Source organism: Ornithodoros turicata, chromosome 5, assembly GCF_037126465.1.
Source record: "Ornithodoros turicata isolate Travis chromosome 5, ASM3712646v1, whole genome shotgun sequence".
Lineage (NCBI taxonomy): Eukaryota > Metazoa > Arthropoda > Arachnida > Ixodida > Argasidae > Ornithodoros > Ornithodoros turicata.
The window spans coordinates 83540644-83555770 of NC_088205.1; the positions used below are offsets into that span (position 1 = coordinate 83540644).

The 15127-nt window shown below is 46.1% G+C and overlaps 2 protein-coding genes across 3 annotated transcripts; both read left to right on the forward strand.

The window, feature by feature from the left end:
- Positions 1-117: 117 nt before the first annotated feature.
- LOC135396268 (putative divalent cation/proton antiporter TMEM165) lies at positions 118-3505 on the forward strand. 2 transcript variants are annotated; one of them, XM_064627290.1, is made up of 7 exons: positions 118-218; positions 330-564; positions 620-718; positions 825-880; positions 1676-1798; positions 3204-3309; positions 3369-3505. In XM_064627290.1, exons 2-7 carry the CDS (start codon positions 408-410, stop codon positions 3446-3448), a joined length of 621 nt encoding a protein of 206 aa, XP_064483360.1. In that variant the 5' UTR covers positions 118-218; positions 330-407; the 3' UTR covers positions 3449-3505. The 2 variants fall into 2 exon arrangements, with proteins under 2 accessions (XP_064483360.1, XP_064483359.1); XM_064627289.1 differs by lacking the exon at positions 118-218 and having other exon boundaries at positions 230-564.
- Positions 3506-5768: 2263 nt separating this feature from the next.
- On the forward strand, positions 5769-14248 carry LOC135395064 (putative divalent cation/proton antiporter TMEM165). The gene is made up of 7 exons (XM_064626261.1): positions 5769-6281; positions 8028-8238; positions 9199-9297; positions 10523-10599; positions 11892-12044; positions 13058-13163; positions 13270-14248. Exons 1-7 carry the CDS (start codon positions 6147-6149, stop codon positions 13350-13352), a joined length of 864 nt encoding a protein of 287 aa, XP_064482331.1. The 5' UTR covers positions 5769-6146; the 3' UTR covers positions 13353-14248.
- Positions 14249-15127: the final 879 nt, after the last annotated feature.

Sequence of the window (15127 nt, forward strand, 5' to 3'; positions counted from 1 at the left end):
TGCTTCCAGAAGAGAAACGCTCAACCGGGGATTCCCACACAAAAGATTCGCCGACCACTCGACCATATCACGCCTCGATCCCAGAAAGTACGACATGCGATTAGGTTATCTCAAGGAAGTCCTTATCGGACGATGTTTGCCTTCGACAAGAAACGTGACTTGAAGACCTTTTCAAGTGGATGTCAATCAACTGTTGGTGCTGATGACGTGTGTAAAAGGTAAGCCGCAGTTAACCATTGTCTGCTCATGAATTAGACCACTGTTCGTCCGCAATGTCTCGCACAATCGGGACGTAAAGCCCTAAGATGGAACTGTTGTTTGTTTCTTAGAAAATGCTCATGGTTGCAAACCTAGAAGGCGCAACTAGTCTCGGAATATTTGGGTAGCGACCAAGAGGGAATTTGCAGATGGAATCTCGGACGGTGGCCGCCGCCGTGATGATCTTGTGTTCTGAAATGGGAGATAAAACGTTCTTCATTCATGCCGTGATGGCCATGAAACACTCGCGGGCTGCAGTCATGTGCGGTGCCTTGTCCGCAAACACACTCATGTGTGTCCTTTCAGGTGAGACGATATTCGATCGGTAACGCAGTTGAGCACAGTGCATTTATCCGTGCAGTCTTCCTGGGATCGGCTGTGTCCTTATTACAGAAGGTGTACACGCACTATCTCTCTGTATTCCTTCTTGTCACCTTTGGCCTGCTCATGATTGGGGAAGGTAAAGTCACTCTGGACATCTCAAGTCTGACCACAGAGACATGTTGCTCGTCCTGTGTGTCCCTCACAGAGAAAAGAGATCTACAGAAGTGAATTTTCTCTTTCAGGATTCAGCATGGAGAAAGAAGGCTGCAAAGGGCGAACTCAAGTCGCCGAAACGCAGGTACAGGGTTTAGTTGGCATACTACTTTTGCAAACTGGGCCGCATGTTATTATGAACCCGAGAAAGCTAATACCAACCTCGTCGGATCAGTTGGTATAGTGTACGTGTCCGCCTGCTGGTCCCGGGATAGCAGGCTCGACGCCTGATGGCGTCATACAAATTGCTTAGCCACGCCGTCTGAGAGCAGCAGACTGACCACTGTCGGGTCCTCTCTGGTCACAGTTGTCTCGCCTCGTAAAGCCACGAATTATCAATTATTAAGAATTATCAGAGAACTAAATGGCTATCTAATTAACTGAAATTACAATTATGAAACTGTAACGTTTGTGCAATATAGATAGGGAGTGACTTTTTCGGGTTAAATACCTTTCTCAGATTCGGGGGATGAAAATCGGGCGCTATTTTTAAATCTGCAATTCGGTTAGAAATCGGGCTATAATTGCGCCTTCGGGTGTTATCGTTTTTTTTTATTCTTTCTTTTTGTGGGTGACCTACCAGCGCTAATCCCCGAAGGCATATAGACAGTGCTGACACCCATGGGTGTATTGCTGCGGGAGTAAGTGACCCATTCTTACATGTGTTACACATGGAAACCTTTGTTCTTCTTCAGTGGAAACGTCACTTGAGGATTTTGTTATGACTGGAATCCGGGAAGAAATAGGGTTTAACCCGAATTGATCGGAGGTCAATTCGGAGGGGGGGGGGGAATAACCGGGCGGAATCGGGTTTAACCTGAAAAAGTCACTCCCTAAATATAGACAGTGTCGCAATAAATAGCGAACGAACGTGTTTCAGCGGAAGAAACCATTGATGGCAAAGAGTGCGTCGTCCGTGTTGAAGGAAACATTCATGCTCACCTTCCTGGGTGAATGGGGGGACAGATCCCAAGTGACCACAATTGCAATGGCCGCCAACGAGGTAGGTTTTCGTGCTGTCTGTGAAAGTAATGGCGAGAATATATAGGGGCAAACCTGGTTTGGCAACGAAAAAAAAAAAAAAAAAGAAGAAGAGAGAAAAAAAAAGAAGTGTGTGTGTGTCGGGGGGGGGGGGGAATTCTTTAGACGCCCAGTGTAACATAGGGCCGTCGGAAAGCCCCGTTGCTCATGTTCACTTGCCTGGATTTTGCACACTGCAGGTAACATTGCTTGGAGCGCACGATGACTCGCTTCTCTCTCTCTCTCTCTCTCTCACACACACACACACACACGCACACGCACGACACAGCGACGACACAACACAGACCTTCGTGCAAGACACACGTGCAAGTGTACAGCTTGGGACCAGTGGCGGATCCAAGGGGGGGCGGGGCGGTTGGGCGATCGCCCCCCCAAAAACGTCAGTTTATACATTGGATTTCCCCCTCCCCCACTACGCGCTCCGACAAAGAAACCGCCCCCCCCCCCCCAAACCGAGGGTCTGGATCCGCCCTTGCTTGGGACAAAAGTTCACGAATACAGGCGTGTCGCAACAGACGAGTTCAGAAAATCCCAGAGTGCTTAGCGTCGCTTTGAACTGTGGGAGTTTACTAATACGAAAGAAACGGGTGGCCTCTAAACTCTTCCCTACCGATCCATTGTCCACGACGTGTCAAGGTCAGGGAAAGCGAGATATGAAGGATTATTCTTCGTCACCGCGCTCAGCAATCGCCCAGGATGCAATGCGTCCGCAAAGAGCGTTGGGATTTTCTGAAGTCGTCTATTTATCTATTGGAGCGGCACCCTAGCTGCAAACAGGAGTGGGCACAAATACAGGGAGATGGACTGAACAGCCGGTCACCTGTTTCTTATTCGAGATTTTCCTGACATCTAACAGGAGGCCGTTTAGATGAAGAAATGCGCGAGTGTTGTGTTCCGTAAACTTATGCCCCAAAGCCCAAGCTGTACTACAACTTGGAACAAAAGTTCACAGAACACCGCTGTGTTGCATTTCTCCAATGAAGCGTCACCCCAGCAGCAAACAGGCGCGGGCAAACATACTGAGAGATGCATAGGATAGCCGGTCACCTGTTTCTTATGCGACCACGCAACCACGCCGCTAACGCCCAATGCGATGTGGGAGTCAAGATGGCGGCGCTTGTAGCAGACGACGGAGTTGTCCGTTGTGTTCCGTAAACTTTTGTCACAGGCTGTACAACACCGATGCCTGCGTTTGCCCGCTGATGCATTTTTTCAGTATCAAGTCCTTGATGGACGAATTATTCGAGATACTTATGGCAAGCGAAGCCCATCCCCCCCTCCCGGTATATCGTGCAAGCAGGTGTTCGAGTGAGAGTGATCATCTTCTAACGCGGTATGCATAAGTTAGGGCAACATTCTTTTTGTAGGGCGCTGTGGCTGTTGTCCTAGGCGCTGTGATAGGACACGCTGTCTGCATTTGTATCGCAGTGTTTGGAGGCAGCATGGTAGCCGACAAAGTATCTGTGCGTTCAGGTAAGACGCATCTATGACACAATCTCTATGAATGCTCCCTGGAATTCTTTTGTCTGCAGTTACCCTTTTTGGCGGAGTCATATTCCTGATGTTCGCAGCGGCTGGAGTCATCATGGGACCAGATTCCTACGCTCCCTGAACGCTCCTGACTGGAACATATTTATTCGTGTCCTATTCATAAATCGTGCAATACCTATATAGTGTGATATGTGTTGCTTTAGTCGCTGGGGAGTCAATGTTCGCTCGCTCGCCTCACCCCCTACCAACCTCGGTGGACCAGTTGACGGTTGCGGTTTCGTAACCCAGCAGCTTGGTGCTTGGATGTCCGGGTACGTCATCACCCACGAGGGAAGTTTCAATCCACAAATATGTCATTCCTTTATAGCTTCAGATCGACCACTCACGGCATGGTGAATCACCCAAGGTTGCGGCTTAGGATCCGCCGGGGAGAGTACCGAGAGAGCCGTCTTCCGCGAGAGGCGTAAGACACGGTGTGCCGTACGTGAGAGTGGAATGCGCGGCCTATAAAACGGTCGTCGGTGCAGTACCCTTTGCGGTGCTGTTCCCCGTACCAGTAATTTGTAATTGGACTGATAATTACTTTTGGAACTAATGATACACGATTTGGGATACAACCTAATTTCAAATGTTGAATCTCCTTCGCAACACCATCGCGTGACCGGTGAGCGTGCTGAAGGTTCGGCTCGACAGTCAGCCGTCCTCGGTAGGTCAGTCGGTAACGTGCTGTCTCGCTGAGCTCAAGGTCGCGGGTTCGATCTCGGCCGAGGTAAACATTGCATTTAGCACCGTGTGCACGTCAAAAGAACCCCAGGTCCTACCTACGTGCAACATATCGCCACACTGCGCAGACACGGTACCATTTATTTTTATTAGTCATTCTCATCGGCACAGTTAATTAAACCAATTCTGCCTCCTTGGCCTCCCTCAGGAGAAATAAAAAGCACGTAGCCAGAAAAATATCTCGGGAGGGGTTCTATATGGGGACTTTACTCTTACCACTGGTACTCCACTTTCCTGCACTGCAGTGTTGTAATATGTCGTCAACGGGTGCAGTGTTTTGTATGCCTTCGGTAGCGCATCTCGTCCTATGTGATCCTCGCTCACCTCCTGTGGCTAAGACATGATTGTCTACAACATTATCATTGCTCTACGTCTGGTGGGGGAGTGATGTGGCGGCCCATGGACAACGACGAAGCAACCTAGCTAGGCCCTCCAGGTCATGCTGTCAGCGCCGATCGAGAAACACCTCCTCCTCCACATGTCCTCAAAGTCCAGGTGTGGATCCAGGATTTGTCTGAGGGGGAGGGGGTCATGCAGTCATGCTAGTTACAGCTACTGCATCTAGCGTGCTACACACACTATCTATGGTAAATTAAACATTATGTGAACACAAATATGAGGAGTGGATAGAGATATCTGGACACCCCTCTAGATCCCCGCCTCTCAAAGTCACTGTCGTCCAAACAAAGCCATCGCGTCCTCGGTGCACTGCGTGAACAGACACCAGGAAGCGACATCATTTTTTTTCGGTCGAGGCCGTCGCAGTGGAATCATGGAATTAACGAATGCAAACAATCATGGAATGTTGCACAGATGCTCCACAGCTGTTATTCGCTGTTTAGTGGGGGAGCCTCATATTCCCGTTTGGGTACGCCAACAACAGGGGCGGATCCAGACCTTTTGAAATGCTATTAAAGTTTCATTCATAATTTTTTGTTGCTTTATGAAATCGCTTATTTGTTGCATTTCTGCTGCGAACACAGTCTCCCAACACTCCCTCTGTTTTTCTTTCCTGTTCTTTTTTTTTTTTTCCTGCACCCCTGAAAATTGTGAGATTGGCATCGGTACCCCCAGAAGTCGATTTCTGGGGAAAGTATACGCATCACGTGTTGTCAAAACACGGACGGACCTACCTACACGTTGGTGTAGGTGAGGGAGCCCTGCTCAGCACCCCACTTGATATGACCCACCTATGATGGAAAGCCAGCAACATGAGTCTCCTGTATCTGTGCGCAGGCTATAGAGGTGGCTCTGGTGGCTCTACGTGTAGGAGGCCAGAGCCATCAGAGCCTCTGGTAAAGGCTACGAGGCTGTAGCTGTACGCAGAGGGCTCTGGGTGTATACCGGGCTCCCATGATCTGCAACGATGCACCTGGTGACCAAAGCATTCAAATAGCTTAGAACTGTGACGTAGTGCAAGAAATTGGGTCATTGTGGTCATTGACTATGCTTCAAATGTGGCGCAATATCATTTTTACGTTATGTGTATGGAATGCAGATGTGTAGCTTTCGGCTGATCCGCTGGGAGCAATCAGCCAGGCCTATGGGTCCATCAGGGATACTTCATACGTATTTCGCGGATGTGACGCCAGTTCAATGATTTCTACCTTGATTTCTACAAAAGTAAGTGGCGCCCCCAATGCCGATGTGGTTCTACCTTGGTGGTTCACTCACTAACGGTGCTTCATGATTAAATGTCGGCCACCTCCTTTCAATGGCATCATCGTCATCGCACACAACTTTGGGATTATTTGTCTTGCGTCTTGTCTCAGATTCCCCAAGTGCTTGGGTTAGGAGAAACCAGTCGTAGAAGAAACAGTAGACGTCTCACGTTACGGCTAGACAATTGTCTAGCTGGACGCGCGTTTATCTTACAACTTTCGGAAAAAGCTACGTGGGCACCGGCTTGCCGAACCGAAACTGGTAACTAGCAGAAATAATACGACTGTCAAAATGATATGCATCGTGACGTGAATTTATGATAGAGACAGTGTTTAGAAACCACGACTCTCCTTCGCAACAAATCGCTTGGTGCGATGTGGTTATTTAAAGTGATTGCCATTCACGTGATAGCGGCCTTAATCGTTCAAGTTGAGTGTTCCAGCGCCGATGAATCTCAAGGAGCAATACCCAACACCGACATAAAAACGTCATTGGAAACAGCGAACAAGGTGAGAGGGCCGTTTGGAATATGACACGTCGATCTGTGATTGTTGCTATGCATACAGGTAATGCTGTTTCATGTGCAAGCTGTTACAGGCGTGAAGATAGATATTAATGTTGCTTTCCATGTTGAAAAAAATGATTCCAGCTATTGAAACGGGCTGGAGATCCCCTACTATAATAAAAAAGAAAGAAAGAAAGCAAAGAAACTGGTGCCAATGGTACTATCGAATCAACCACATGACCAACACCCATAAGTCGTTTAAAGTAGGCAGCAGAAGTATTGAGGGTGTTAAAGGGACCCCTTAGAGACCCTGGAGCTTGATAAGAAAAGTACGTTTACTTATAAGCTACGGGTACCCCGTGGGTACACTGACGCAGTTATAGATACTTCCAGAAATATACTCTGTACTTTTGCAGTTAGTTTTTCCATTAAAGTGATTGGGTTGATTTGGTGAGTCATTGGTCACATCACGATTAATAAAGCAGATTACCTTGGGTCACACGATGTGAGGACGCATAATGTTTTTCGCCCTTTCTTTTTTTTCTTATGGATTCTGCACACACTCCAGATATCAACTATTAAATATCTTTATTCCACGAAAATGGACTGGACGCTGCCCAGCTAGCACTTTAACAAACTGTCTGTCATGCGGGTTCGAAGATTTCTGCTGACGAGACCCCCAACGCTAAGGAACTGGTACGCTGCGGCTCCCAGCTTGGCAACCCAGTGTTATATTTGAGAAATAGAGACCTCAGTACTGGGTGGGAACGCTTGCAAAGCACTCAAGTCAGGTGTATGAATGGATGGATACTGTGGCTTTTCCCTTTGTAGCAGGCGGTGGCTTGCGCCACCAGCCTAAAAACAGACGGACACGTCTGCGGTTACTCTAAAAGTATGAGACTTGCCTATGACTATCCTCTTGCATGTTGTCAGTGCCAAACTTGTTCTTAATCTACCAGTTATTAAGCAGATTCTTCATATTTCTCGATGCACCAATCTACATTGTTGAGATATATGTACGACAAGACCGTCCTAGCTTTCTTCTAATTTCCTCAGTCGAGCTTTGTATTCGATCTTACTTTAGCCTCTCGTCCCTCAAAGGAGGACCATCCCATGACCCACTTGTTCAGTATATGTCTCCCCTCTGGTGTGTTATCATAAATGACTACGTTCCCGAATTTGGGCACATTGCCGCGTTTCCAAGCCTCACTCGAACTGTCACCCCCTTCCAAATCATACGGATTTCCATATTTTCTGGCGTATAATTAGTGCCCCCCCCCAAAAAAAAATTTTCAATCATCATTGAAAACTGCCCACATGACTGCGTTATTACTGACCTCAGTCAGAGGATTTGTTTTAGGGGTAGTTTGTGCTTGTCTCGTTGCCTTATAAAGATATTGAAGCTAATCTAGGATGTGCATCACACAATGTGCTTTTATGCTCAGACTTGTGTGTCAAGCTTGACCCCACACAGAGAATGGAAAGCCTCTATAGAATCCATGGGAGCTCTGCCGCCTGTGTTTTCCCCTAGTATAGACTAGCCTGCGAAAAACCATCGGATCGCGTGTTGAGTACTCGAACCGTGTGGGTGGTCGGTTCAAATCCTGCCACCGAGGCCGCCACCTGCTGACCGAGGTTGTCCCTCGGTTTTTGTGCCCCCTGAAGTCAGCCCAGGATGCTAGCTCTCACTCCTCACTATTTTCCGCAGTTTCTCCGTGGTACATGAATTTTCTTCCCCTCATACTTTCAGAATGCGCTACCTGCAAGCACATCCACCACAGAGGCTCCGGCCTCGTCTCACTCTTTCTACCATGGCTTCTTTGCTGCCATCGCATTCATGCTTGTATCGGAACTGGGGGACAAGACCTTCTTCATTGCAGCCATCATGGCCATGCGTCACTCGCGGCTCATCGTCTTTATTGGAGCTATGGCAGCACTGGCTGTCATGACGGTGTTGTCCGGTAAGGTTTGTTTTCTTCGGCACCTTCAAGTGGGGTTCTGCAGACCTACAAAGTCTTAATCTTTGATGTTACGCGGCTATAGCGATGACCTCGCCATATTGTCACCTCTCAAGTGCTGCAACGTAGTGCCTTATGATGTTTAGACCTTCAGCTACCGTTAGATTGCTCAGTGGCCCATCATGGAGGCGCCTACAACAGTGAACTTTCCCCTCATTGTGTATTGTAGTAGTATTATATAAATACTGTGGAACCCTATTATTTTGCGCCCGCTTAATTTTCGCAAAATCCGCGAATTTAAGGGCGCGCAAAATTTTTGGTAAGAAATAGACACAAGGAAAACATGGTTCTAGACCGGTGTCATTTATTTACGTTATATTTACTAAACTATACAGCTAGACAACTGATAAACGTGGTAAGATAAACGTGGTTAAAATGTAAAATAAAATGTAAGACAAACGTCAGATAAAACGACAAAAGATAAACGTGGAGCTCCGTGCCCCGGGATGGCATTTGTAGTTCCCGATGATCGGGGGTATTATTCTAGGGGTAGGTGCGAAGAGGCATTGTCGTCCTTGTCCCTCGTTTCCTGTCACCGTGTCTTATTCTTCGGCGCTTTGACATGCTTCCAACAAATGGAAGTCAACGATCCGCATTTTCAACGGATGGAGTATAATGGGCGATCTGGTGTGTTCGGACGCGTTCACGAATATATATAGCGTCGCAAATATATTGACTGTGCCCAATTCGCGAAATTTTGGTTAGTGAAATAATAGGGTTCTACAGTGTATCGAAGTAGCAAGCAAGCTGGTGATAAGTATCCACGATAGCAAAACCGCCGAGACAAGGGACAAGGAGGGACGAGCACACACAATGTCGCGTGTGTGTGCCCCTCCTTGTCCCTCGTCTCGGGGTTCCGCTATCGTGAATAAATATATCGTCCATTTATTCCATCTTCCACAGCACTCCTGGGCCTTGCCACAAGTATCATTCCCGTGGTGTACACGCATTATTTGGCCGTCGTGCTTTTCCTCTGCTTTGGGCTTCGCATGTTGAGGGAAGGTGAGAAAAATTCTCCCCACTTCCTCCTTTTACAGAACAGGCATTTCAGACAGGTGTTATTTTCTCGATTCATAGTTTCTGATGCGGTGTTTATGTAGTATTAAACGATTGTTTGACTAAGCCAGGGGCCTCAAACTCAAATAGAGTCGCATTGACCTTTGGCCACATCATGGAGGGCAGCGCGAAAAAGAAATGACCGCAATTACCATAAAATATCCTAAAACACAAAAACCAGGAGTGGTGTACAGTCGAGCCCGTTTATTAACGATAACTCTGGTATCACGATCACATTGCTGTTTCCTGTCAGCTCACCCATTGAAGTACAGGTAAATAAGATATTGATATAACGATCGCCGCGAAGTCATTTGCTCGCGTATAGCGATCAGAATTCTTGCCGCACTATGTCTTCAGAGTAAAGTTAGAGTTGAGTAAAACAACGAAGCGTTTAGCATTCCTACCATCTAGTTTGCGTAGCGCATCTATCGTATCGGAATACGATGCAGAGGGTGCTGCAGTACTTTTTTGACACACTCGGGTTTGAAAATGTATTTCCGACAAAAATCGAGTTTGACCCGACTGGTACGAAACTTGTGTATGCATGTAGTCTGGGTTTAAGCTGAAAGTAAAGTTTTTGGATTCAATTGACGCTGAAATTGTCAGACTCTTAGCAAATATTGTACTGCGCTCACCTTGACCATCGTCGATTTGTATTGACTACGTCCGAGACTCGCATGTTGACTCGCAAGGCTTGCCGAGATGATATAAGTGCGCTAAGTTTTGAATTTCCTTGAGTTTGGGGAACACAGATGCGAAACAATGCACGTTTTGTTCCTCAAACGCTATTTACTCATTCAGTGAAAACTCTCCAGTACTCACTAGTACCCAAGGGACCAAGGTTCTTGTCATGACCAAGCACCTGTTCATTCACAAGGCAGCAATAAAAGGGTATTTGTAGACAGGGGTGGATAGCCTCACCTTCAGCTGTTACCCCCCTCGTTTGCGAGTGCGTCCAACAAGGTTTTATAGGCAATAGGGAAGACCTACTTGGCATAGCATATTGAAGGAAGAGGATTGAAGCTTGCCAGTGTCCGTAATGGGAGGAGGTTTTGCTGTATGCTTTGAGAGCATTTCTTACATGGGATGTGTGAAGCACTATTGTCATTTGTCGTCGTGCAGTAATGTTTCATGTTGATGTAAACTAAGACAATGTACTGTCCTTTTGTAGCGTACTACATGTCACCTACAGAAGGCTTAGAAGAATATGAGGAAGTACAAAAGTCATTATCCAAGAGAGACATGGAGGTCAGTAGGCCTTTAGTCTTTAAGGTCTTTTTTTTTGTCACCGAATTTTCGGTATTTTTCTCTGCGGTAGAGGTACATGAGGTACTACTAGGGATGCACTGTGTAGCATTTTGTGGTAAAGAAAAAAATTTGAAAAATATTGACCCGTTGGAAGGTTTAGTAGTTGTCACAATTCTCTTGCCATGCAAGGGCAAAAACGCTGGAAACTGCAATGTACGTAGTAAGTTATATTACACCGTTTATTTACAGTGAAACCTCGTTAACACGTACCCGCTTAAGCTGTAATTCCGCTTAAGCAGTAGTTGCGCTGAATCCCCGTCGTGACTCCCATTGAAACCAATGTATTTGCTACCCGCTTAAGCCGTAGCTGCTCGCAGCCTCAATATCGGTTAATGCGTACTTTTCGTCCTGAAACAGACCGTGCAGAACAAAAAAACTAGCTCCTTCCGTACCAGAAACAAAGATTTGGAAGCACGTGGCTCCTCCAGAGAGGGGGGGATGCCAATACGTCACTCCTGCGAGGAGGAGAGGTCATTCTCCTGCAGAGTGGAGAGAGGGCACGTAGGCTCTTAACCTCCTCCCCCTCCTATAGTTTCGTGTTTCGTTTCTCTCACTTCTTTGTCACTTGTGTTGGCTTGTGGGACAGCGCCATGCCACTGTGTCCTGAACACCAAGGAGAAACTAGACATCATCCATACCATTGATCAGTTTGCCAGAAAACGGGGACTTCTTGAACAGCTCGCCAGTAATGTTGGTGGATTTGAAGCCGCGATCATTGCTACAAGGCCGCCTCGGTACGAAGCGAAAATAACGGACTGTCCTGTTGCAAAGTGAATAAACGGCGATATCTATCCTCATTTTGTCGAACATGTTCCATTTTTCTTCCATTTGACAGGTACGTGGACTTGTATTTTGAGTTTTTGGTTAAGCCGTACTACCGCTTAGTACATAGTTTTTTCGCGTCCCCGCCAGGTACGCATTAACGAGGTTTCACTTTATTTAGTTGTTTGCGAATGACCCATGCAGGAATCGCCTTTTCCCTAATTTCCGCATTAACGTTCTGCAGTAGCGTATTCCCGTAATACTGTATAACCGCCCAGATTGGGGCATGTATTTTCAAGGCTAACTGTTACTTAAAAAACTGCTAAACTGTTAAAAAGTCAGATTTTTTTTCAAACGGAATAGATTCCAACAACCCCCGCAATTTCAGGAAAATAAATGCCGCGCCAATCTTACCGTAACCCTATGTCGGAGTCCTTACCTCCCGGATTTTTTTTTTTTTTTTTTTTCAGTCGGGCACAGTAGCCGACCCAGAAGCAGGCACCGGCGGAGTGACCGTCCACAGAGTCTTCTGGAGGATTCTGTTCCAGGCATTCACCATGACATTTGTAGCCGAGTGGGGAGACCGTTCCCAGATCGCTACGGTGGCCCTTGCTGCCAAAGAGGCACGTCGTATTCTTCGCTATTTTTCTGGTGGTCACGAACAACGGGATAATTGTACGGGCATGGAAATCGTGCGTTACGAGGTTGGCAGATACTGAACGAACGTAAAGGCGCAACCATTGTGTCCAACCGGAACTGAGCCACAAAACCTTACCGCTATTTTTTTGCCATCTTGGAACTGAACCTGAACCTGAACCTGAACTGAACCTGATCCGGAACTAATGAAAAGTACTGTTCCGAGCCTGTTTGGGAAATGGCTCAGCATTCTTCTTTTTCTTGTTTTCGTAAGGTTCTCGAATAGCGATGATATGAAAGGTGTGAAGGACACCCTAGTTGAGGGCTGAAACTGTCTCATATGTCATTACAGATACGGCACTCTGGGCACTTCAAAAAGTAATCTACAAATGTACGATGCACTCCATATTTTGCTAACATTTTTTTTGCTTCTTCCGCTTGCGTTCAACAGGGCGCGTGCGCAGTTGCGTTGTCATCAACTTATCGTACATACCTTAATAAATCGATGCTTGATGTCAAAACGCTGCTGCTGACTTAATGGGTTCGTTGGAAAGCTTGCATCCTGATCCGTACACTCTAGAGTATCACCAGAGAATGGCGGCACAACTTTTTCTACGGTGCACCGAACAGTTACGAAACCAAGTAAACTGGTTCGAACCATTATTTATTCGCTCCGGAGCTGAACTGGAACCGAACCAAAATCTCTGAACTGAGCCTGCAAATTTTTTGGTTGGACAACCCGGGCGCAACATAGAGCTCTACACACTTGACCCAATGTTGCGAGGCTCTTCCCAACCAGAAATTTATGTTAAAGTGGGGAAGAAATAAACAAAATGACTGACAACGAACCTGAGGGCTGAGAAAAATTCCAAAAACTGAACTGGAGTCGAGACAACTGTAATGTCTGTCCCGCAGGACCCAGCCTGCAGTGCTCTAATGTACAGATTATTAGCGCAACACGCTCTTGGAGGATGTTTAATTAAATTAGCGTTAATTTCAGGGTGCAGTTGCCGTCTCATTAGGTGCCATTCTAGGCCATTCCATGTGTACATCTCTCGCCGTGATCGCGGGAAGGCTAGTCGCCCAAAAGGTGTCTGTAAGAACTGGTAGGTATAAGAATGTGCTTTCTTAAATCATTTATTTTGTACCTGCATTCATATGTACGTACTGTGTCATATTTGTGAACATTTTGTGTCCTTTTCGTTTTCACAGTAACCTTTGTAGGGGGCATTGCTTTCCTGTGTTTTGGTGCAATTTCACTGATCATGGGACCGGACGACCCCTATGCCACCTAGCTTCGCAAGTCTGCACAAATTTTTGCATCTGCGAAGGAAGATCGTTGTCATCACAAACACCAACTTTCACGAGGGCATTTGAAAAAATGGGGACAATTTTTGTAATAGCCTGCCGTATATGAAGCACGAGTATGTACATAGGCACACTGTGTAAATAATGTGCGCAGGCTCACGAGTTTTGATTCTGCAAGAGTCTTTAAAAGTGGTTACAGGTAAGAACTGTGACAGGAATGAGATATGCGTACTTTCATTTGGAAAGTGGATCGATTTTTGAGGCACTGTACACATTGAACGCATTTTTGATGTTCGGTCATGTCCTCTGCCATCTCCAAGTGTAGGGATCTGCGTTTTTTTTTTTTTTTTTTTTCCTTTAAGATGGTTTCTCTCGGATTTCATGTTTGTTTGAGAAATTTCGGATTGTCACATTTTTTTTAGGAAGCGGTTGCCTGGCAGCCAAATCAAGTCGAAGAATGTTCGCCATTTTTGGTTGGCACGTAAAACCTTGTGCTCTGCTATTGTAATTTATGGCTTTCACAAAACTGTATGCTCTCGATCTTAAATACCGTATGTTCTTCGTGTCGACAGTATTGCGATAGGTTAATGTTGGGTTTAGAATCGATAAAACACGTGCCAGGAGCACGGTTGCCTAGCAAATGTGGCACATATAAAATTTTATTTTTGGCAGTTTCACAGAATTAATGTATTTCTTATTAAATCTTTATTGACAGAAATTTAATGGGCAAGTGCGTGTCAGATTGTTGGACTGATTCAAAAATGCGGTTCCCTACACACATAGTTAGCCGAGATTAGAACAACATCCTTTTTGAGGAATCGTGATGTCAACAGACACACAAATTGTTGATATCCCACCGAATAAAATCCCTCCAAAAACATAATGCTGGCATGCTGCTTTTTTTTTAAATTTCAATAGATTTATGACTGAATCCTTTTACGTAAATAAGAAAAACAGTGTGGATCACTTTAATCGCATAAAACGACGCTAAAGCGACACAAAGCGCTTTCATACGCTTTGTGTATGTGTGGTGCTCAGGTGTCTTTTTAGCGCTTTTGCTAGTTCATGAGGAGCCTATGAGGAGCGTGCGCGCACGATCCGCTAGGGGCGCTACTCATCGGCCCGTGAGATCTACATTATGATTGGAAAATGGAAATTTGAATTTAGAACGCGCGGAAGCGGACGTACGAAGAACGTCTAGTCTCTGGAAGAGAAGGAAGCATTTCTCGTGGGATATCCACCGCTTGTACAAAAATACTGAGGTAAGCTGAAGTACAATAGAAGTTGGAGCAATAACCGGGCCGATGAGTAGCCCCACCGCTACCTTCCAAATGCGGCACTGGGAAGGGGCCGGGGCTTATCATATGGTCGTTATAATCTAGTAGGTCGCGGTTCATTCGTTCATTTATTTATTTGTTCCGCTTACATCTACAGTAAGGCCAGGGTAGTGGGAAAAAAAGCCACGCAATGTGGCTTGACGAGTCACAGCCCTGCTTCTTCAGCTGTGGAGGACGCAAATAATTTAAGTACAAGCGATACAAGTAATACAAACAATACATCATAACACAAGCATCTTCAATTAAATAAAGAAAACAGAGAGCAGAGCCTATGTACATAACACAACTGTTGTTCTCTGTTTCACATTAATCCGGGTTTGTTACCGGAAATAATAATGTTTCTGCTTCTGGCTCATGAAGAACCCGTCTTTTCGTTTCTGTTTTCGTTTCCAAATTCCCCAGTCATGGACAACGGGCGACTTTCT